At 43.0% G+C, this 24210-nt stretch overlaps 1 protein-coding gene across 1 annotated transcript in view; it reads left to right on the top strand.

The window, feature by feature from the left end:
- The window catches only part of ABCB11 (ATP binding cassette subfamily B member 11), a 443062-nt gene that overhangs the window by 23487 nt on the left and 395365 nt on the right, over nucleotides 1-24210 (top strand). The window contains exon 2 of the mRNA XM_069225280.1: nucleotides 10399-10501. Within this exon, the coding sequence (XP_069081381.1) occupies nucleotides 10408-10501 (94 nt within the window). The 5' untranslated portion in view covers nucleotides 10399-10407. The remainder of the gene's footprint in view (nucleotides 1-10398; nucleotides 10502-24210) is intronic.

The following is a 24210-nucleotide window of genomic DNA, read 5'->3' as shown; positions in this document are numbered from 1 at the left end:
AAATGCACCAGGAGCTATGGTTGATATGCCACCTTTGTTGTCAATCACAGCTAAGATCCCCATCCCGAAATTCCTGGTCTCACATGGCAACTGGACTTGGATTGGACTCCATATTTAATATATTTGAGATTATGTAAACAGCAAGACTTTCCCCAATATTGATTAGAATCCGTAAATTGGAAGTTGCTGTGTTATTGCTTCAGAATTCATTGGACAGCCTCTCAGGTTGTCCATGCAACCTTTGCGCCTCTCTTTTCCCTTCCATTTATAAAAGGGGTCCTGATTTTGGGACAAGAGAGCCTCAGAACGATGGTGCACTAGGAGGCTGTAACGCTGCATCTGGTCAACTTGATAAAAAGGAAACTGTTGGTTTCAAAGAGTGGTGTCAGCGCAAGGCACCACAAGGCTCTGTGTCAGGTGAACTGACCAAAACCTCTGTAAGATCACAAGCTTACCCTAATCAGGTTACATTGGACCTATCCCCTGAATGCTGCCCCTATGTGGCCATTTTAACTAGTGTTCCCTGACTTAGTCATAATAATGAGGAGTCTACAGGCCAGCTGAAGAACAAAGCATTGGTTGTTACAAAATACTGATCTTAAGAATTTTCAGGATATTTTCTTTGTTAGAAGGGTTGGGTGGGTTGGCCCATCGCCCAAGCATAAAAATGCCAACTACACTGTGATGAACTGTAGATATCCTAAACTTGCAGAACAACTGATTAACTATGGCACTAAACTTTATTGGGAGGGTGTGGGACATTGTTTGGGTATTGTTCCCCTGGGGTATTTTTACAAACATCTTATCCCCCCACCCAGTAACTCCATATTGAGGTTGTCCTGCCTGGAACAGATTTATGGAACAACAGAAATCCACAATTGCAATTCGTAACAGGTTCCAGCCACTCACGGACCTTGGCAACTTAGATTGACGCCTGATGGGTGCTACCAAGTGTCATGCGCTGGTTCAACTTGTGTCTTGAGGCTGTAGAGAGACCTTTAATAGATGGTTTAGTCCAACGACCTAGGGATATCCCACAGATTAAGACAGATGATCAATATTTCAAAGTGATCTCATGAAATGTTGCTGGATTGAGGTCTAAACTAACCGATCCAGAATGGGGAAAGCTTACAGACATGAGTCAAGTGTGTTTATTTCAAGAAACTTGGGCAGCTCAACCAATCTTTGGGGTGGGTTTCACAAATTTCAGAGTTCAGGCTAGACCATCGCCAGCAGGTCACCCAGTATGAAGTTTTCTAATTTGGGTAAAGACAAGTTTGGCTTGCAAAATTCAGAGGGTTAACATTGATTCAGTTGATGTTTTGGGACTTGATGTTGAATCACTGGAAGGAAAGTTTTCAGTAAGGCTGATGAATATTTACAATTGCTTTAATAGCTCGAATCAGGACTCTGCTACACTTTCGACCTTGGCTAGTTTCCTTGAAAATATGGATAGAGGGCATTACCTTATTTTAGCTGATAGATTTTATACAAGATCCTGTTCATGAGGAAGAGGCAGCAAGGGCATACACAAATTGCAGATTTCCTCCTCTTAGGAGATGCTCGAAAGTTGCCCAGCAAGTTATGTCTCTCTACCTAGCCTACTATTTACGTGCTTGTGATGTGTGGATGATCTCAGATTTAGATGCATCATTTACTTTCAAAAGGGCAAACACTCAGTCTGGGATATTATGGTTGATCTTAAGCTGTGACCTAAGGTATATGATATGAAAGTCATAGATAGATCTGATAGTAATCACAACATATTGGTTATGGAATTAGTTGATATCCTCTATTTGACTAATTGTTGTTATGTACCAGATCTCTCTATAGTTTCCTCAAATAATGACAGGAGGCTAAAATGGCCTTTTGTATAATCTGATAGGGAGTTGTCAGTCGGTGTTTATGAGAAAGTAATTTCGACTTTAGCCACACTTGAGACTATTGAGTTACATAAGTTGACTATTATAAACAGCCTCACTAATTTCTTTAGGTCCATCAAGGGACATTTTTGCAGACAATGTCAAAATGCCCCAGCTAGGTAGAAAGATGCTCCTTGGTACAACTAAAATTGTAAGTTGTCCGTTTTGATTATAGCTGTGAAGAATGGTAATAGTTCCTCCATAGCAGAGAGTAGGAGGGCTTACAATAGAGCACATTTGCATACCAGGAAATGTTGGGAGGCCTATAACTGGTGTGAATTAGCTAGCACATCAAAAATTAAATAGAGCCAGTTACTTTGGCATCTGTTGTACAAAGGGGTATCATGCACTGTCAAGGAAGGGGACGTTTTTATACAACCTCATGAATGGAAACTGCATTTTTCCAAATTATACTCCTGGGGGGAACGGGAAATGGGATCAGACCATGAGCGGGAAGAACAGCATAAGCCTCTAGATCTAGAGGGAGGGAATGTTGTTATCTTTATGATTGCTGAAACTATAGCTGCTATTGATAGCATGAAAAGGGACACAGCACCAGGGCACAATAGAATCCCTGGAGACCTCTATTGTTAAGAGCCGACCATTTGGGGCTACATTCTTAATATGGTTTTTAATGCTATCACCCTTGGTAGGGAAATACCAAGCACATGGAAGGGTGCCGAAATAATCCCAATTTATAAGAAAGGGGGCAAAGGGAACCCTATGAATTATGATAGATACTGCACAGAAAGTTTTTAGTAAACTAATTTTGACACAGATGCAAATGTGGATCGAGGATAACAGGGAGTTATTCCATTTGCAAGCTGGCTTTAGGGCATATACTAGCACATTAGATCAGGAGTTCTGTTTTTTACTGATTGTTTGGAAGACTGATGTGATTGGGAAGGGGCACTTTTATGTTGTGTTTGTGGACCTTAAATCTGCCTTTGGTTCAGTTCAACAGGACAAATTGTGGGTTGCTCTGAGGGATGCTGGGATGCCCCCGGGCTTACTGCAACCTATAGTTCACCTGCATTAAGGTAATGTAGTGGGGGTGGTGAGCTGACCGAGAAAATGTATGTTTCTAGACAGGTCCGTCAAGGCTGCATCCTAGGCCAAACACTGTTCATCTTCTCCATGAATGGGTTAATTAATGCACTTTATGACTGTGGAGGTGACCCCCCTATAATAGGGGACTGCCTAATACCAGAACTTCTCTTTCCCAATGATATGCTGTTGAGCTTGAAAACACCAATGGGCATGCAGAACACACCAAATAGGCCCGCTAATGTATGTGATAAATTTGGCCTGGAGGTCAACTGCTCGAAACTAAATTTAGGACCTTTCAGCCTCATAGATTATTTAAAGGAAATCTTTGGTTAGGATCAAAGATTCTTGAGCAGGTTAAGGTTTTCGATTAACTAGTGGTTAGATTGTCTAACAATCTGTCATGGTCTGCCAATATTAAAACAAGCATTTGAAATGCAATATTATCGTGTTTGCTCGAGTTAGAGCTCATAGCGTTGTAAATAAATTACTGGCTGGACTTTTATTTCCACACAGACTGAAAACAAAACAAACATTTGAACTGCAAAAGCTCTCGTGTTCGCTCGAGTTTCAGCTATTAGCGTTTTCTTGCCACAATCTGAAAATAAAAAGTGAAACAGTTGACATAAGCAGCCGGTTCAAAGCGCTGCTGAGCTCGCAGAGACAGACAAAAGGAACAAGCATTTGTAATGCAAGAACAGAAAATGTGCGAGGGAGAGTAATTAATGGAATAAACAAAGTCACACATCACTGCAGATGAAAAGTAAGTAATAGATTAGAGCCCTGTTAACAGAAACAGACTGGGGCCACTGAAGCATCCAGCGCTCTGGTCAAATGCTATTAGCCTTTGAACAAAGTAATCCCTAAGCACATGCTTCATAGGCACAAGTGGAAGGGTACAAGTACTAGGGCCATGCTCCAGGGGAGTGTACAACTGTGGAAAAGGTGGGACAAAGAGCAAGGATTGACCACTAGCAAGCAAGGATTTTTTAAGGACACTGAAACAAACCAGTGAAAAAGCAGGGACCCCACAAAGAAGCATAGAAGTATATACTAAAGTATATGCAAGAGGCCTCGAATGCTCGACCTAAAAAGCCAACTGTCATTGCAACATGGAGAGGGGTCAATTGTTAAAAAATTAAATGAAACTTTATTCCACCCTATTTCCCCTGTACTTGAAATCCATTGAGGTAGAGGGCTAAGTGCAGCCCTATACGTGGCTGAATTATGGAGTTCCGAACAGACAAAAGGATTTTAGTTGGTTGAGAACAAATTTATAAGATCTGCACTAAACTTACCACTAAGCACACCACTGTGTATGGGTTGATGGTTATGTGCACATGTGCACAGAAATACTTTTACCCCTGATACATAATAGGTAGTGTGCGATGTATGTACCCTGATCCACATATGTACATTACAGCATTTACCTCAATGTTGATGTGACAAAAAAGTTGTAGACATACCAATTTAAGGACATACTCCTGGTCTGGTCCTATGTTTCTTGGCAGAACCTGGCACTGGGTATGCATGTTGTATGCCTGACTTCACTTCACACATGGCTGGGCTGCAGAGGGTGACTTGCAAAAGTGTTTGAGGTGTGAGGAAGGGTATGTTTTGCTACAAGCACTAACTTGATTGTTCACCATAGTTTTTTTTTACATTGAGCATGTGTACCTTGAGCACACCGCAGGTCTCCTTATAGATGAGACCAGAGGTGCACTTGACACTATCATGGCATGCTAGGCGGGCTATAGCAGGTTTTATGATGCCCTGGATGTTGTCCTGAAGCACCTTCCTGTGCCTCTTGGTGTTGCCTTTGCTGAGACCCTTTCCTCCTTTGCCGTGTCTAGACATGCTCTTCTCTCACTTTAAACATGTAAGAAATATTTGACCTAGTCAGGGAAAACAAACAATGAACACCACATGGTTTACAAAACATGGTTTGTGAATCAGGCATGGATATTTAGAAGCCACTCATACCTGACCTTAGAGTACGAGACACCTATTCATGGAAAAAGCTTTCAGAATTAGTTCCTTTGTATTTTGAACTGCATCAATCAAAGAATGAGGATCAGATTCACAAATATTGTTCCTTGACACTAGCGTATTTCTCCTGTCTTCAGTGTCATTCAATTATGAATGTTTAAGTCTGGTTCACAAATCATTTTCTGTAAGTAGTTGTGTCTTACTTTGTGCATAGGTGTGGTTTCTGTTTGGGTAAAAGTTAAAAATGACTTAGGACCTCATTACGAGTTTGACAGTCTGAAGACCACCAAACCTGTGATGGCGGTTGGACAGCCGCAATCCTGGTGGTCCGATTGCCATATTAAAATCCTGGCAGTTGGACCACCAGGGGGCCCCTGTCACCACCAGCATCACGGATCCTGACGGGTGACAATTGTCTGAGTTGGGTTAGCCACAGCAGTGCCCATGGCAACACTGCTGTGCTGATCATGAGTCCACTTTCCTCTAGTTTCACTGCCATGGAAAGGCTGGTGGAAAGCCTATGGCATGGACAGTGCCAGCACCCTCGGAATGTGCGCTGTCTGCGCCGCAGGCGGTGCACATTCTAAGGGGGATGTTGTGTACCGACGGCATTGGCTGACCAGCGGAAATGTCGTAATACGATGTTTCTGCCAGTCAGCCTAGGGGAAACATCGTAATGTGATGGGGGGTGAGGCCGCCAGTTTGATGGCAGCCTCAGCCTCACAGGTTTGACAATCCGACGGTCAGACTACCAAACTCATAATGAGCCCCTTAGTTTTAGTACTGCCAATAACTTTCTACACTCCAAGGCTGAAAGGAAAGTGCTTAATTAATATGAATTTTATGTAATCGAACATAAAAATATTCCTGGAACCACCACCTAACCAGCAATTATTCTGTACCAGAGCGCAGGCAGCACCCATAAATGTCTGTTGACATGTGCTATAGCAAACACAGACGTTTTCTAACTTCTCAAAATCATATTGTCCTCAGTTATTTAATTACTCCACTCCTCAGGTTTGATATAATTAGGTGGTTGTTAGTGTTTCTAAGATTTATTATATTAAAGATGTTTTCAACAGTGCTATGAAAACTAAAGGTGCATGTTACCATAGGGTAGTCTATATATTGGTTACATCAACAGTTATGCAACCTATTAGAATATATGACAGAATGGTCCTGTTGTGGTTTCTACCAATGGTCAGAGAGCCATTTCTATATGGGACATATCAGTTAATCCAATTTCTCTCATATATCGGGTAAAAGCAAATAGTGTGTACTCTGCCAAGAATAATAGTTTAAAGAGAACATTTCTTCCACAGGGAATCTATTGAGTTGCAACACAGTGTAGCATGAGCAAATGTGTTAAGGGCCGTATTAATACTTTTTGGTGCAAAACTGCACTAACACAGTATTGCACCAAAAGGTTTTGCACCGGCTTGCACTATTTTTTAGACCAGCTGGGGACCATATTTATGGAATGGTGCATACTGGTGCAAAGGGTAGTTGAGCGTAAAAAAAAATGACAATAGGCAGGTTAGAGTCAAAATAAATGACTCTAACCAGATTAGTGTCTTTTTTTGACGCTAAGGGGCATAGTTATACTCTGCACTGAATTAGCATCATTTTTTTAATCATTTTTTTTAACTATAATTCGGTGCACAACTATCTCCATATTTATACTCTGGTGCTAGACCCGTCTAGCGCCAAATTTATGGAGTTAAGTCATTTTTTGGAAGTGGAAACCTACCTTGCCTTAATGAGATGCAAGGTAGGTGTTCCCATGCAAAAAATGACTCTATGGCCTTAACGCCTTATTTATACTTCCATGCAAAAATGATTCAAGGGAAGGAGGAGGGGTCACAAAATGATGCAAAGCTTGCTTCACATTATTTTTTAAAAGCCTGGGTCAGCGCAGATGTTAGGGGACCGGTGGGCCTATTTCCATGGTGGAACACCATGAAATAAGCCCACAGGTGCCCTCCCCAGGCCCCAGGGGCACCCACACCAGAGGGACTGCGGAGGATGGGTAACCCATCCCAGGTAAGTACAGGTAAGATTGCATCTTATTTTTGAAAGTGCCATGGGGGCCCTGAAATGGGGCCCACAGGGTGCAATGGCCATGCCCAGGGGACCCTTGTCCTCTGTGCTGGCCATTGGGATGGTGGGCATGACTTCTGCCTTTTCTAAGGCAGGAGTCATGTGGCCTGGTAAGCTTAGCACCATAAAATTATGCTAATCTGGTTAGAGTCATTTTTTTTTTTACTCTAACCTGCCTAAAGTCATTTTTTGGAGCTGAACCCTCTTCTTCTACAGTATACCGCCCGCCTCACCTGACTAAAGTCATTTTTTTTACTCTAGCCTACCTTTTGCACCGACTTGTACCATTCCATAAATATGGTGCCCGGCTGGTGCACGGAAATGGTGCAAGCAAATGCTAAACGTTTTGGTGCAAAACCGAGTTAGTGCAGTTTTGCAGCAAAAAATATAAATAAGGGCCAATATTTCGTAAGTTTGCACCACTTTTCCATCAAAAAATGATGTTAATGCGGTGCAAAAAAAGTATAAATCAGGGCCTTGGTGCTAGACGGGTCTATAAATGTGGAGTTAGTTTTGCACCGAATTAGAGTAAAAAAAATGACGCTAATTCGGTGCAAACAGAGTATAAATATGCCCCAGAGTATAAATATGCACCTAAATATGACATTAAGGCCATAGAGTAATTTGTTGCACGGGAACGCCTAACTTGCATCTCATTAAGGCAAGGTAGGTCTCCACTTCCAAGAAATGACTTTAACTCCGTACATTTGGTGCTAGACGGGTCTAGCACCAAAGTATAAATATGGGGTTAGTTTTGCACCGAATTAGAGTTAAAAAACGTTACGCTAATTTGGTGCAAACAGAGTATAAATATGCCCCTAAATGTGTTCACTGTTTTGATGACAGTATTGGGAACTATGTTCTGCAGATACATATATGCCCACAAGGAATTTGCTATTGCAATCCAAGCTTGAATTTGGGTAACTTCAAGGCAGTGATGGGCAGATAATGTTGAGGGAAATGTGGTTGAATGTTGCAAATGAATCTAGCATAGGAATGACATCGCTTCATAAATGTATTCACTTTAATTCATCAAGAGTTATATGTGAAGATTACATACCAGGACTCTGAGTGTAAGTTCATGTATGATGTGACCCCTGACCAAAAGCATGACCTCGAAGAGTCATGTAGATTTATTATTGTTTGCCTAGGGCTAATGGTTCTGATGTTTCCATATTTTGGACCTGATTAAAATTTGGAATGACAAAGGAAAATCATCTGCTTTCTAGGTTAAGTGTTAATTCTAGAGGGAAATTTCCAATGAATTGTCTTCAATCACAGGGTTAGTATGGTGGAGGAAATTTCACCAGAGGTTTCTCCTCCAAATTTAGCACTTCCCCCAGAAATTGGAGGATGCTGAATTAGCATTACCGTCTACAGCAGGTCCTTACACATATCTAAAACACATTCATTCAGACTTGGCTGCTGAACACCATGTTGCCCATTCACAATTTTGATATTTTATTACCTTTAGGTACCTCAGTCGGTTAGCGAGAGATTTAGGGAGTGTCATGCACCTATTCACAGAAGAGGTAGCTGATTGTTTTCCCAAACAGCAATTCTAAAGTTACTACAGCTTAAAAGGAACCTAAAGCAGTAGTAAATCACTCCACCTTAGAGCTGGAGTAAGTCCAGCACCACACATGGTCAACTATTGCTACTGCCACACCCTTCCATTACAATGATTACATTGATTACATTCCATTTTCTGATATCAACTTTTGAATGTATTAAATTGATGTAACAATAACCTTTATCAAAATATAAATAAATCACCTTTAATTATTTTTAGAGATCACTTTTAAAAATAATTATTTTTCTATAATAAGTGAATATTTTATACTTTAAATAGTATTTAATTTATTATATTTATGCATTGATATAGCAAATTAATTTACATTGATGTTTAACATAAAAATATTCCCACTATTTTGTTCAAGTTAAATAAACTTTTTTTAATTTTCCCCATACTTTACCATAAGGAGACTCTACTGTCAAGGCAGAGATCGCCCATAGTAAAGCATAGAGACATTTAAAACGTTTCTTAAACTTCTTAATGAATCAGTAAAATGATCTTTATTTTAAATTATAAAGTCAATTAATTTGATATATTTAGGTCAATGTGGCATACAATAAAAAAATGCTACATCACTATATAATTCTAAATGAAATCCTTAATTTAAAATTCAGTGCAGGTACTTTTCTGACACTTACAGTAAAATATCATTTTTCACCTAAAGTAAAATATTACTATGCATTAATATTTATAAAAAATGATGCATATAATTAATTTAAAGTATTATAATTATGTTTCTTAAAATATTATTGTTACAATATTGGATATATTAAAAAGTTTGCTAATATATTTTTGTGATTAAATAATAAATATAGTATATTTTTAGATACATTTATATCAATCAAATATATTCATTTTTAGTTGTAACTATTTTAAATTATCTACTTCAATTTAAAATGATTTCCTATGGGGCTTTTTATAAACTCCCTACCTCAATTGTTTTCTGTGGGAAGGTGTTGCACTATCAATTGTTGGACATGAGTGGTGCTGGACTTAGCACTACTTCATTTTTGGCAGCGGTAACTTAGGCTCATACATTTGGCTTTGACCTTGTTTCACTTTTGAGTAAATTTACCGCAAAATTTTGTGAACAGCCAAAAGTTGTTCCAACTCAAAAAGTATTAGAGTAAATGGGCATGTAAATTACTCAGGCATTGTATTGGTTATTTTCACTTTATTATGCATGTTTCCATAGTTAAAATGTGTATTGTATGCAGCTGAAATAAACTGCATTTGTTTAATTTCCTTACACATTACTGCTATAAACCATCTTCATAATACATAACATCTGTTCATTTCCCCTCAACAAACATAGATGTTTGCAATGACAAAGAATCCAGGTGTACCGAACATCTTCTAGAAGACACTAATTGGTTGGAACCTGAGGACTCCCGGGAAAACACAAGCTAATACCCACCAAACATGCCTGTTCCGTGCCAGCATTTTAGGAGACCTTTCTCTTTGCCTGTCATGTATCTATCGTGTGCTAGAACACATACTCAAGAGCCCATGCCAATTTTGTGTCCCCATCCGCATTAAGCCATTTTTCAGCACTTTTTCTGTACTAAGAATCATTGAATCCACTAGACTGCCACAAAATGAAAATCATTTCTCTTGAAAATGCAATGAATATAAATGTGAACTAAAATAAGGAACTTGATAACTAGAATTAGTTATAAATCATCAATTATGCTGGTTTTCATCAATGTATAATATGAATGTTATGCGTCAATGTCTAATTCACTTTTATTTGAATACTTGTAGAATCCAAGGATGAAGGACAAGTACATTTTGACTGATCCAGTTCATTTACGCAGCTTGAAGAAGCTGGGAGAAGACAACAGAGCATTTTACTCTGATGAATCTGGTGAGAATCTGTCTATTGTACATCAAATCTGAATGTAATAATGCACACATAGTTCACATTAGTGATCTCTCTCAATCGTAGGTCAAGTTTTCTTTATGCTAGGTGAATTGTTGAGCATTAACTTTGCACCAGGTGTCTTTCTGTGAATGATCAATACTGGATTGACTTGCTTTCTTCATCAATTTAGCTAACGTTCTCTGCGACATTTTAGTGAACTGAAATCAAAAGGGGAGGCATAGCCATCCATTGCGAACTTTAGGGATTGTTGGAGAGTTTTTGCAGTGAATTTAGAGTTCTATCATATGTAATGAACACAAGGAATTCTTTGCTTATGATTGGACTGATGTGGCAGATGTTTTCAATCGAGACTCTGGCCACTTGAACTATCTTTCATCGGGTGGATTAGGATGGCACAGCTAGTACAACGTTTAGTACCGAAGTCACTCAATTAAATGTACATATGTTTTCTCTCGATGCTCAAGATTTTACAGGTTAGAAAAGTTCATGTTTGTAAGGATTCTCATGCTTGTTGAATGGTGAAACTCTCATTGAATCTAAACAACAAATGTTTTCAATGAAGGTCTAGGACATTGGCAAGTATCTCCATGGTTAAAAATATATGATAAAAACGAATCATTCTCCTTAAAATGTTTGGAATGTAAGTACAGGAAATTAGTTGTTGCAATGGGAATTATCTAATTGAATGTCTATATTCTCTACTTACTATGCCTGCTTGATGTTGCCTTATTGGGAGCAACTGGTTCCCAGCTGGTACCATGCTTTTTCTTGTTTTATATCATGACAACTGGTCAATTGTGGATCACACTTTCCTCAAAAAGACTTTCAATTCCTGAGGTGATGACTGCGGTCCAGCCTGAAAATGTTGCCCATAGCATCTGATTTCTAAAATTGTTGGCAGTGCCAAATGTGATTTTAATCACGTTATTCAACTACATGTGGTCTTTGTTCTATAATAGATTCCAGTGTGAATGGACAGATTGGGCTTGCCTGCCTCTGGTCTTTAAAGATCTGTCAATGTTGAGCAATGGAACCCTCCAGTAAAGTCTCATGATGAAAGTTAAATCTTTTAAAACAATGTGCTGAACCAAATTGATCTGGTTAATTGTTGCCATTTTCTAAATTCACCATGATTGCATCAATCCAATTACTACCTCCCTCCTAGTACTGGGACTATGATGTGGGGGCTTAGTGGCTGCCAAAAAATTTATCTTGAAAAATAGGAAGTCATCAAAGTCTGTTTCTGTGCGGGACTGCATTGAAGACTTACAATGGTTGGAAAAATGCAATCATGTAGTGACCTCTACGTGATATGGAGGCATTTAGAGTGATGCCTGTCAGTTGATTGCTTAAGACTGAACTTAATAATTACCTAGCTTATCATTGTTATCTCTCACCTTTTTCTTTCTCTCCTCCTATGCCCTATATGTTGTGTCTATTTATCTTTTTACTATATAAGAACTGCTGACTGGCATAGCATCGTTTCCTGACACACTATCACCCAAACATGACTCTTGTCTAAATAAAGACAGGAGTCATGCCCACCAACCCATTGGCCAGCACAGGGGACCAGTGACCCTGGGCATGGCCATCATACCCAGTGCCAGACAGCGATATCCATGTAAAGGGCCCCGTATGGCATTGACAAAAAAAAAAAAAATATATATATATATATACTTACCTCTACATACCCAGAATGGGATCCCCCATCTTATGGCGTCCCTTTGGTGTGGGTGGGGATGTTCCTGGAGCTCGGGGTGGGCACATGTGGGCTCATTCCATGGTGTTTAGGCATGGAAATGGGTCTACAGGTCCCCTAGTGCCCAATCAGACCCATGCGTTAAATAATGGTTCTAAGCAGGCTTTGCACCATTATTTGGGTTCCCCTACTCCATGCGCGTAATTTTTGCACTGAAGTATAAATAAGGCGTTAGGGGGTTAGCATGATATTGTGGACGGGAATGCCTACCTTGCATCTAATTAGCGCAAGGTAGTTTGCTGCATCCACAATATGGTGCTAAGCTGTTTATTTTGACGCCAGATAGGTCTAGCGTCAAAATATAAATAAGGAGTTAACTTTGCACAGTTTTAGCGTCAAAACAAATGACACTAAAATGGTGCAAAGCAAGTATAAATATGCCCCATAATTTCCTAGAGGTATTTATTGTTTTTTCATTTGTTGACACTACCTATGTATCTGGATGTACCAGTGATATCTGAACAGGTTAAATTAGGGGATGCATTACTAAAGACAGACTAATAAGACTTGAGTGGAGGTTTTTAAGTGCATTGAGAGGATTTAGTCCTTCTAAGAGATTGTCAGTAGTATGTTGTTGAGAGGTGGGAACAGGTGCAGTGAATGTTCATGGTGACTGATGAGGTGTCAGTGGCACAAATCATTAAACAAAACAGTATTCATTTAGGTATGAACTCTATAATTTTATATTCTGATATTCATTGATTAAAGCTTACCACTTGACACCAATTCATGGACTTTATTTCATTAACAAAACTCCTTTCATGAATTCCAACCACAAATTGAAAAACTACACCTCAACATTTACAGAAATGTCACAAACTCAGCAAACCATCAACCAGATCTGATTGTTTGTAATTCAGGTTTTAACCATAAACTTTGCGGCAGATTCAGTATTCGTAAAGGAAAATGTGAAAGTGCACTGATATTTAAAACTGTTTGCGAACATTTTTGTGAACCCAAGGTAACATTCAAATAAATAGATATTTTTATATTTATATTTTTTTACATGTTCAATGTCATGAGCCATTTATAGTTATGCTAATCCACTTCCCTAAAATATGTAGGAGGACCAAACACTATGGGAGTCATTATGACCACGGCAGTGAGTGGTAATGTGGCGGTAGTACAGTCAACAGGCTGGCGGTACATACTGCGACATTATGAACGTGGTGGGTTGGCTGCACTTTTCCACTCAGACCTCCATGGAGATATCAATCTCCAGCTCTGCAGCCGCTATAGTACCCCAGCGGCATTATGAGCCAGCCTACCGCCATGGATTTTGTGGCGTTAGGAGTGACAGGGAATTCCTTTCCTGTCACTGGTAGGAGGCTCTCCCACCCCCCCAAACACTTCCCAGATACCCCCCAATTCTCCTCCATCCATGCTCCCTCCATTCCGATCCCCCACCCCCTTACACGCACACACCACAGACACGCACCACGTATACACCCGCACACTCACACTAGCATACATGCATACATCCAGTCATGCTCGCACACATTCGTACACACATTCACACACTGACACATCTTCACATTTTCATTCTTACACCCATTCACACACATGCATACACCCACAAAACAACACTACCCACACAGACACATTCACGCACGCACTTGCACATTCATGCACACAACCCCATACACACACACACACAACAACCCCCAACCCCTCCCCTGTCGGAAGCCCAACTTACCTTCATCCAGGTGGTCTTCCGTCAGGGAAAGGGACGGGGAACTGCTACTGCCAGCAGCGCCAGGTATATCACAGGTCATGGTGTGGCTGGCAGCAGTCTACTGGCGTGGCGGTGCTGGTGGTAGCCAGTATGGCCACAGACGGATTTCTGCCCTTCTTTATACCGTCAATGTCATAATGTAGGCCTATGTTTTTTAAACACACCCTGCCTGAAATTTGGCAGAGACTTACGGTCTGATTATAAGTTTGGCTGTCTGAGCACCGGAACACCAATACAGCGGTGGAGAGGCAGCTGTTAAGCCGGTGACCTCTCCACCATCATATTGCGATGTTTCCACCAGGCTGACCAACAGAAACAGTGTGGCACCATTGGCCTCAGCTCTGTCAGGGAGCTGAGGCCAGTGTTGTAGCACATAGCACCCTTTTGAATACGCACTGTCAGTGTGCATTCCGAGGGTGCTGATGGGGGGCCCCTGCACTGCCCATGACATGGTCCCAGGCAGTGCAGAGGCTCCCATGTGGCCCCACCTCTTCCTTTCCACCCGCCTTTTTATGATGGGGACCTCACCAAGTAAAAGCCGCCAGAAAGGAAAGTTGTGATCAGAAGGGTGGTGCCAAACTCTCTACCGCCGTGGCTGACCACGATTTTCACAGCTGCCAACCCATCGGGATCTCCGATACTAGTGGCGGTCTCCTGGCAGTCTGACCGCCAGGATCATAACCTGGTGGTCAGACTGCCAGGATTGCACAGGTTGAACCGCCACAGAGTGTTTGACGGTCTTTGAACTGTCAAACTTGTGATCAGGTCCTTGGTATGATTAGCTTACTCTTTGTAACATATATTTTAAGCTAGTCCACCAAGGGGACACAGTGAAAGGTTTAGATGAAATACACAATGGGTGAGGAAAAAAGTGTTACGAGGGGGGTCAAAACATCTTTCATTTGCTAATACATTTTGGGACATTCTGTGCAAAGTTTGGAAGACAAAATGCTTAAATTACAACTGATATTGTTTTTGTTAACCCCTTAACTGCTGGGCCACTCCCCAGCCCCGGTGCTGAGCCCTTTTTTGGCTATTTGGTGTAGTTTGTGCTTAGGCCTCCATAACTTCTCTAAATAAAGTATCCATGCCAATTTGTGCCCCTTTTTCAACATTGTGGGGATTCTAAAGGTATCTAGGGCTAGTGGATTCTACTGAGGGTACAAGGAAAATAGCAAAAATATAGCTAAATGTAGCTTTTTAGGGGGAAAAAGAGGAAAAAGGTTCTCTATATAAAAGTGCATTTTTCCATTAAAATCTCATAAGTTAATGGTTTGCTGTGATAAAGTTGCCATCTTCCCAGCTTTCAGGAACATACCGAGCTGAATTTAAAAAAAAAAAAAAGAAATCCACAGTTTTGGCATTTTTCAAAGAGGTAGCCCATTTGTCCTATTTTTTGTGCTTCAACATACTTGCAGTTTGTGGTGGAAACCAGTGTGAAACCCATGAGTGGTCCTAGAAAGCTATATATGTATGAAAAGTGGACAAATTCCAAGCTCAGCAAGGGGTTATATGTGTAAATCCCCCAAGATTTTCCCAAAGAAACTTAGGGCCTCATTTGGAGTTTAGAGGTGGAACAGCCAGATGCTGTGTTGGTGGTCCCAAAAAGACCACTCTATTACAAGTTACACAGGGAGGACCACCGACCACCAACCAAAAAAGGCAGACCAACAGTGGCACAGAGGCCCAGAAATAGGTGGTCCAGCCTCTATCACATACAGCACCGCGGCCACTGGCCGTATTACAAGTTCAAAGTCACAGTGGTGGACACCCATGGCGGTCAGCCAATGATCCAAACCACTGCGGTAGCACAAAATGGCACATTTGATAGATCTTAAAACAACACATCTGACACACATAGCCACACTGTGCACAACGGCAAACATTACTATAGTAAACACCCCTTCACACACCACATTCCTTTGCATCTCCAGCGCAAAGCACAGAAGTCAGAGCCAATTATTTACCACAAAGATACTAGGAATCACTTTTTTATCACCATCTCTTTTCACACCTAGCTCAAACTTTTGTCCAGTCACATCCTTTTGCTCATCCCCTTTTAGTAAGTCACTGTCATACTTTTTTTTCGTTTCCACCATGTCACGTTCTAAAAATCCATGCTTTTCAGAAGATGAGTTAAGAATTATGGTGGGTGAAATCATACGAGTTTGTCTGAAGCACAAGTCCAGCACACTCCTCTCGGTAGGAAAATGGAAATGTGGGACAGAATAGTCGAAAGAGTCAATGCTGTAGGCACCACCCTGAGCAGAAGGGGGGACATTAGGAAGAGATAGAAGGACCTCGGGTCAAGGTACGTTCTCTTGTCTCCAGGCACCAGCTGCAGGCCAAGAAGACTGGTGGTGGCCCTCCCATTGCCCCATTACATCTTTTTCCCTAGGAGAAGAAAGCCTTGGCTATCCTGCATTCTGAGGGCTTGACAGGAATACCTGGGGGAGTGGAATCTGGTAAGTCATAACACTAAAAATGTCACAAAAATGCTATGTCACCTTTTGCCTCATTTACTGTTACTCTACTCTCCATCCCAGTGTTCACCTGTCCAAAGACCCCCTGTTTGACAACTCACAATTGAATAGTACTCATCAGGGGGGATAAGATTTGTATAGTGTGTGTAGTACAGAACTGACATGACTACTCCCAGCAGACAATGTCACTGTTACCCACACTACCAGCCCAGTGTTTCCTTCACCAAATACCCTTGTTTGTTAACTCCCAATTGAAGTTTACTCACCTGAGAGAATAACATTTGTCAAATTTGAGTAGTACAGGGACTGACATGACTACAACTCCAAGGAACCACTGTTATAATGACGCCAACCACTAGCACGGTGTCTTCTTCTCCCAATACTCCTGTTTGTGAACTCCCAATTGAAGTGTGCTCACACGGGAGGATACCATGGGCTAACTGTTGGGAAGTAGAGGGAGTGACATGACTGTAAAGCCCAATAGCTCCTGTTTCTCTAAAACAGAACACGAGCCCAGTAACCACTTGTCCAAATACAGCTACCTGTTAATGAACTCTTAAATTAAGTTTACTCACCTGAAAGTATGACATTTGTCAAGTGTGTGCAGTGGAGAGAGTGACATGACTGCAAAGCCCAATAGGCACTGCTTCTATAACCCTAAAAACCAGCATAGTGTTCCATTGTCCAAATACCCTCGTTTGTCAACTCCAAAATGGAGTTTACTCACTTGGGGGGGGGTGACATATATATAGTGTGTGTAGTAGAGGGAGTAAAATGGCTGCAAATCACAGGAGGCACATAGTGTTCTCTTGTGCAGATACTCCTGTTTCTCAAATCACAAACAAAATGTACTCACCTGGTGGATGGTATATGTGTAGTGTGTGTAGTAGAGGGAGTGACATGACTGAAAATTCATTCCAGGAGGCACTGTTTCCATGACCCCAAACACCAGCATAGTATTTGCTTGTACAAATGCCCCTGTTTCTCAACTCACAAACAAAGTTTACTCACCCGGGGAGATGCCATTGCTCAAGTGTGTGAAGTAGTTAGACTACCCCAGACACCAGAGCAGTGTACATACGATCAAAGAGCCCAGTCTGGCCAATCACAACATAAGTTTAATCAGATGTGAGCATACCATTTATAAAGTGTGTATAGTAAAGGGAGTAACGTGACTTCTAAGGCCAGGTGACTCTGTATCCCTCACTCCAGGCACAAGCCCAGGGTCCATATGCCGAAATAGACATGTCTGTGAAAACCCAATTGAAGTTCACTCCCCTGAGAGGATATAATATTGAAAATGGTGGGAAGTAGAGGGAGTCACCAGAATGCAAATCCCAATTGGCCCTGTTTACCTAACTTCAACAACAAAACCTGTTTCACCAGCTCAAATCCATCTAATAAAGAACTCCCAAATGAACATCACACACCTGAGAGGAGGAAAATTGTCAAGTGTGTGCAATAGAGAAAGAGACCTGACTGTAACTCCCAGGAAGCACTGTTTCCCCAACTCAAAACACCATACGAATGGTCACTTGATCAAATACCCTTGGGTGCTAAGTCACAGTTGAGTTTTATTCATCTGGGAGTGACCAGGATACAGATCATACTCAAATCTGAGATGTCTTTGGTTACCAAGCTCCATCTTAACCTGCTAACCCAAGATATAACTATTGAGGACAGGAAGGACACCTTACCAAGTGTGCAAAACAATGATCCCAAAGGCCTAAAGAGGCATCACCAGAATGGTATTTGCAGCAGACACATTAGCACTGCAGTAGCCACATGATGAATCTTGTCAGCTATACCACAAACTCCTGGATCTGCCTGCATCACATTCGAATAGGCCTCAAAATAAGCAGAAAACATAGCTTGCGTAGCCACTGTTTAGCCTGCACTGGTGGCAAGATGGCATTCTCAGGCCATACTCCTAAGGGAAAATGTTTTGAACATTTCAGCTGCTGTTTCAGGCAAGGAGATCTGGCATGCTCCTAATACCATGTGTACCTGTCACAATAGGATTACCCACAGATCAAATATGTACAAGGTCTTTGCGAAACGTCATTGTAAAATTTGGAAGGTAGGAGTCACAATACAACCAGTTACATTGTATATTTCACAACATAAGGTCGAGTTGCCACTGGCCACATGGAGGCCCCTGAAGAGACTGCCACTATCCCCATGAATGAAGCCCTCAGTGATGAAGATACTCCTGGGCATCTGGACATGAAGGACAGTTCGGGCCCACCTGGGCAAACTGGTTAGACATCAGCAGCGAGGCTGACTGTAGCCTCCCAGACCGGTTGCCTCTACATCACAGGCAACCATGCACCCCCCAACCTATGTCCCTAGCACAGTCTCAACCATCTTGTGCTCCCTAGTCCAAGAACCTGAGTCGCAACACAAAACCTCTGACAATGGTGGTCCAGGAACCAGTGGGAGAGGGTACCCTGTGGTAAGAAGACGGGCCGTGGGGATAGAGTGCGTGGGAGAGATGATGTGGGCCAGCGGGGTGAGGCCACTGGGGCTGATATTGGCCAGGACACAATCAGACACAGTTGGAGGGTCTGTCAGGAGTCCCAAGGTGTCAATGGCCAGGTGCTTTCTGACCTCTGGGAAATGAAGCAGCTGCTGAGGGACTTCTATCAGGAAATATGTGATCAGTGGGAAGCTCACAATACCAACATGGCCTCCCTAACAGGGGTTCTGAGGGACATCAACACCACCCTAAGCAGAGGTCGACAACAACACTCTACCCCTTCCTTTGGCGCATCTACACCAGGCCCTTCATCTGTGCCATCCACTGGAAAGGAGGCCCCATCAGGGGAACAAACCACCCCAGACACCCCTGTATCTGTAGCAGCAGATCCCACCCTACCACACAAGCTGGGACATTTAGCTAAGAACCTAGGAGATGAGGATGACAAGACACCCACCACTGCCACCTCTTCCAAAATGACCTTCTTTGTGTGCCACATATTCACTCTTTCAACTGTTCTTAAACCACCTTTGATTTCCAATGGGAGGAGTACACTGGATTTTGGACTTACAATGCTGTAGCATCTACTCCACTGATTTCAACCACCATGACTGACTCCTTCACTTGTCTGTTCCATCATGCCCCGATTTTATTTTCTGCACAAATTTGAGATCAATTCACCTATCACAATGTAATTGTCTGCTTCCTTCTGTTCCCCATTTTGCTAGAAGAGATGTAAGACCATGTGAAGCAAATGAGGAAGACACAAGATGCTAATGCTAATCGTTAACCAATAACTACATATCTGATGGTATGACACAAACATATATCAGTGTTGTGGCACAGGCACTGTGGCCTGCAATGATGAAACACATCTACAGCTACATACAGGTCATGCAAGAAGAGTGTTTAGCCATTGTGAAGGGTGAACGTCTTGCTCGCAATTGATGACTACTTATGTCATACCCACATGATGTAATTGGCCACATACAGCACACTAAACAAGTACAATGTGCACTTCAGACCATCTACCCAAACACTGTTCAAACTGCCTTGGTACAGGTCTCTTACAGCCCAAATCTGTGACCCACATTACCTGGGACATGCAATGATGAAACACATCTACAGCTACATACAGGTCATGCAGAAGAGTGTTTAGCCATGTGAAGGGTGAACGCCTTGCTCGCAATTGATGACTACGTATGTCATGCCCACAGCCCAAATCTGTGACCTACATTACCTGGGACAGTCCATGTCCACTTCCTATGTCAGAAAAGCATCAGATACCTGCCATCTCTGAAATACCCACATGAGGATGTCATGGTGAGTGAAGGTACCTGTACAAAGACAAAACAAGGAGTATGGACTTGAAAACATACCTATTACACATATCACATAGCAAGCATCTGGAAATGGAACAACATTGCAATGAGACTGTCACAAACAAAGCGGTATCATCAAGATGGGGATATGTCAAAGGCCAACCCATCAAGCACCCTTTGGTTGAATACTACAGAGTACCAGCTCCCAAGTGATTGCCAAAACAATCAACTCCACACATTCTCAGACCTACAGTACATTGTACAGTCACAGTCATGACATTACATGACATACTTACTCTCATGAAAAGTAGCTGTTGACGAGATCATCCCCCAAGTCAGCTCCTTCCTCTTTACCACTGTCATCCTTGCTTGGCATTTCAGGACTCTCACCCTGTGGCACAGCAGGGTACCCCACCTCTGGGATGTACGGGATATTCCTCCGCAGGGGGATGTTGTAGAGCATGCAGCATGTCACAGTAATCTGACGCACTTTTCCAGGTGAGTAGATGAGGGCTCCATCAATCCAGTCCAGACAGCAGAATCTGGCCTTCCGGAGCCCAAAAGCCTGCTCCACTCCCCACCTTGTTCTACCAAGGGCCTCATTGAAGCAGACTTCCCCTGGAGTTGTTGGATTCCTTATCGGCATCAACAACCAAAGATGGTTTGCATTTCTGAATCTCCTGTTAAGGCAAGGGACACATGTGCAACAATGAGTCTCTCACTTCATTATTGCAGCACCAGACATTCAGCACACACACTCAGGACAGATGTGACTTACCAATCAGCCAGGCCCTCTCTTGGTACAGTTGTGACATCAGTTGGGGTATGGTGCTGTTCTGCATGATGAAGGAATCATGGGCTGAACCTGGATAATGGGCACAGTCCTGTGAATGTAAAGATCTGCCAAACATACAACTTGCATGTTGATGGAATGAAAGTTCTTTCTGTTGTGATATACTTGTTCATTGGACTGCAGTGGGACCAAGACAACATGTGTGCCATCAATGCCCCCCACCACATGAGGGATGCGTGCAAAACCATAAAAGTCAGTCTTCACCTGGGCTACATCCTCACATCGGGAAAACTGGATATAGCTGTCCATGTGTTTCAACATTGCTGAGAGGACATCCTTCAACACTTGACTGAACATAGTTTGGGGCATTATGAACCGCCATGCCAGCTGATAGGGCCACTGTATGTTTGAAGGACCCTGTGGCCAGGAAGTGCAATACTGACATGACTTGTACAATGGGTGGTGTTCTGGTTGAATAACTAATTGCTGGCATCATGTCTGGCTCCAACTGATGACATAAGTCCACTATTGTTTGCCTATTCAGATGGTAAAGGAGAATAATGTGGCATTCTTCCATGGTCTGAAGGTATTTCAGTGGACCGTAGACAGGTGTTTGTTGCATCCTCCCTCTCTTTGGGTATCTATGTATGACAGGACATGATTTCTAACATTAGTCAGTGTGTCCACAGCGACATACATTATGCTTGTCAATGATATCATGTAAGAATGCACTTCAGAATAAATAGACATGGCAAGCAGCGCTGCCCTGGGGATTACGAGTACCCATCCGCCAGCCTGTGCATGACGGTAAACACCGCCATGGAAAGGCTGGCAGTATGGGGGCCTCAGAGAGAACCAGGGGCCCCTGGGGGCCCCTGCATTGCCCATGTACCTGATATGGGCAGTGCAGGGGCATTCAGGCACAACACCATTGTTCATTTCACTGCCCGAATTACGGGCAGTGGATTGCACAATGGGTGCTGCCGCACCAGCTGCACTCCCACATTGCCGCAAGCTCCATTAGGGGACGGCTGCAATGTTAAGGTCCTGTTCCCCGTTGGAACTCTGTTTCTGCCTGCCGGCCCAGCGGGGAAACCATAATAGGGCCGGCGAGGTTCAGCCTGCACAGACGGCCTGATGGTGGGACGCATTGGCGGGCAGACTCTGCCGCCTACCAATGTCATAATGAGAGCGGTTATGTGGTGCATACTGATGTGCCTTGCCTATTCCCCCAGGGACCTAGGAAACAACTGGGCAGACTCCACAAACCACTTGCTCTCCAGGGATGTCATACGGCTGGGTATGTTGATCAATCAACAACTGTTTGTTTTTGTAGTGTGTGTCATTTCTATGCAAAAGACCTCTACTCCTCAATGTTACAGGCCAAAGGTAAGTAAATGATCGATCATCTGCGGCTTACCCCAGGGTTTGTCCCTCAGCCCGTCAACGTCTACACGACCCCGCTTGCTATCATCGCCCGATCCCGCAACCTCATCATCATCTCATACGCCAACAACACCCAGCTGATCCTCTCCCTCACCAAGGACTCTGCCAAGACCTACCTCCACGAAGGAATGAAGGCCATCGCTGCCTCAAACTCAATTCTGACAAGACGGAAGTCCTCATCTTTGGCTCCAGCCCCCTCCGCATGGGATGACTCCTGATGGCCTGCCACTCTCCGACTCCCACCGACGACTCACACAACCTAGGATTCATCCTGGGCCCCTCACTGTCCATGACCCATTAAGTCAACGCCATCTCCTCCTCCTGCTTCAAAACCCTCTGCATGCTCTGAAAGATCTACAAATAAGTTACCACCGAAACCAGAACAGTCACCCAAGCCCTCGTAAGCAGCAAACTGGACTACGGCAATGCCCTTTACGCACAAGCCACGGGCAAACTCCAGAAGAGGTTGCAACGCATCCAGAACCCCTCCGCATGCCTCATACTGGACATCACCCGCCGCATCACAGACCACCTGAAAAACCTGCACTGGATCCCAGTCAACAATAGAATCACCTTCAAACTCCTCACCTACACTCACAAAGCACTACACAACACCGGACCAGAATACCTCAACAGACGACTCTCCTTCTACACCCCGACCCGGCATCTCCGCTCCACCGACCTCACCCTCGCAACCGTCCCACGCTACTGCAGAGCTACAACCGGCGGTAGATCATTCTCGCACCTCGCTGCCAAAATGTGGAACACTCTTCCCACCCACCTGCGCCAGACCAAAGACCTCCTTACCTTCAGGAAACTTCTCAAGACCTGGCTGTTCGGGCAGTAGCAGCACCCCCCCACCTTCTCCCCCCTCCCCTCCTCAGCGCCTTGAGACCCTCATGGGTGAGTAGTATATAGGCATCTGTCACCCACAGGCCACTTGTATTCAGCCTATGACTGGTGCTCGTGCCTCACTGCAGCCTGTAATGCGAAGATGGCCAACAAACATGCAACAGGGCTCACATTGTTCTTTGAGTCAGCTATAGATCAATGCTTTCTTCTGGTAATTGGGGAATGTCCATTGACATGACGTATGTGCAGTCACTGCTTCCAACATTCCTTGTGCCTACATGTCAGCATGTGTCCCTTTCTCTTTTGAGGAACCTTTGTAAGCTGCTGTTTCATGCATGGTCTACCTATGTTGATGGGATGATGTCTGTATTCCCTCACATGTATGTGCATGGCAAGCTGTGTGTGGAATGAGACATTTACAATGGCGGTACGTTTCATATTGTCCCACATACAGGAGTGTTTCACCATTGTTCATTGGCTGACACAATCTCTCGTGTGCCATGGCATATCATTTGGCATGTACAACTGCAGTAGCAATGAGGGACATGACAGGTAGGCCTAGAGTTTTGACCAAACCCTCCCTCCCACATCCGACCTCTCCCCAAGAATGATCCCTGAGGTGCCCGCCTGCCCACTTGATGTCCCTTCTGTGGATGTTACCCAAACAGTTAGGAGTCAAGTGTGGGCACAGTGATGTGTACTGCCCATTGAGTATGGACTGGCCAATAGCCTTGGACATTTTGAATTTAAAAACAATAAACCCAAACAGTTTTTGGGGGGTAAACATTTGTCTTGCAATTCCTTTTCTATGTGTATGTTGGT

Source organism: Pleurodeles waltl, chromosome 3_1 (assembly GCF_031143425.1).
Source record: "Pleurodeles waltl isolate 20211129_DDA chromosome 3_1, aPleWal1.hap1.20221129, whole genome shotgun sequence".
Classification (NCBI taxonomy): Eukaryota; Metazoa; Chordata; class Amphibia; order Caudata; family Salamandridae; genus Pleurodeles; species Pleurodeles waltl.
This window is presented reverse-complemented; position numbering and strand designations above follow the sequence as displayed.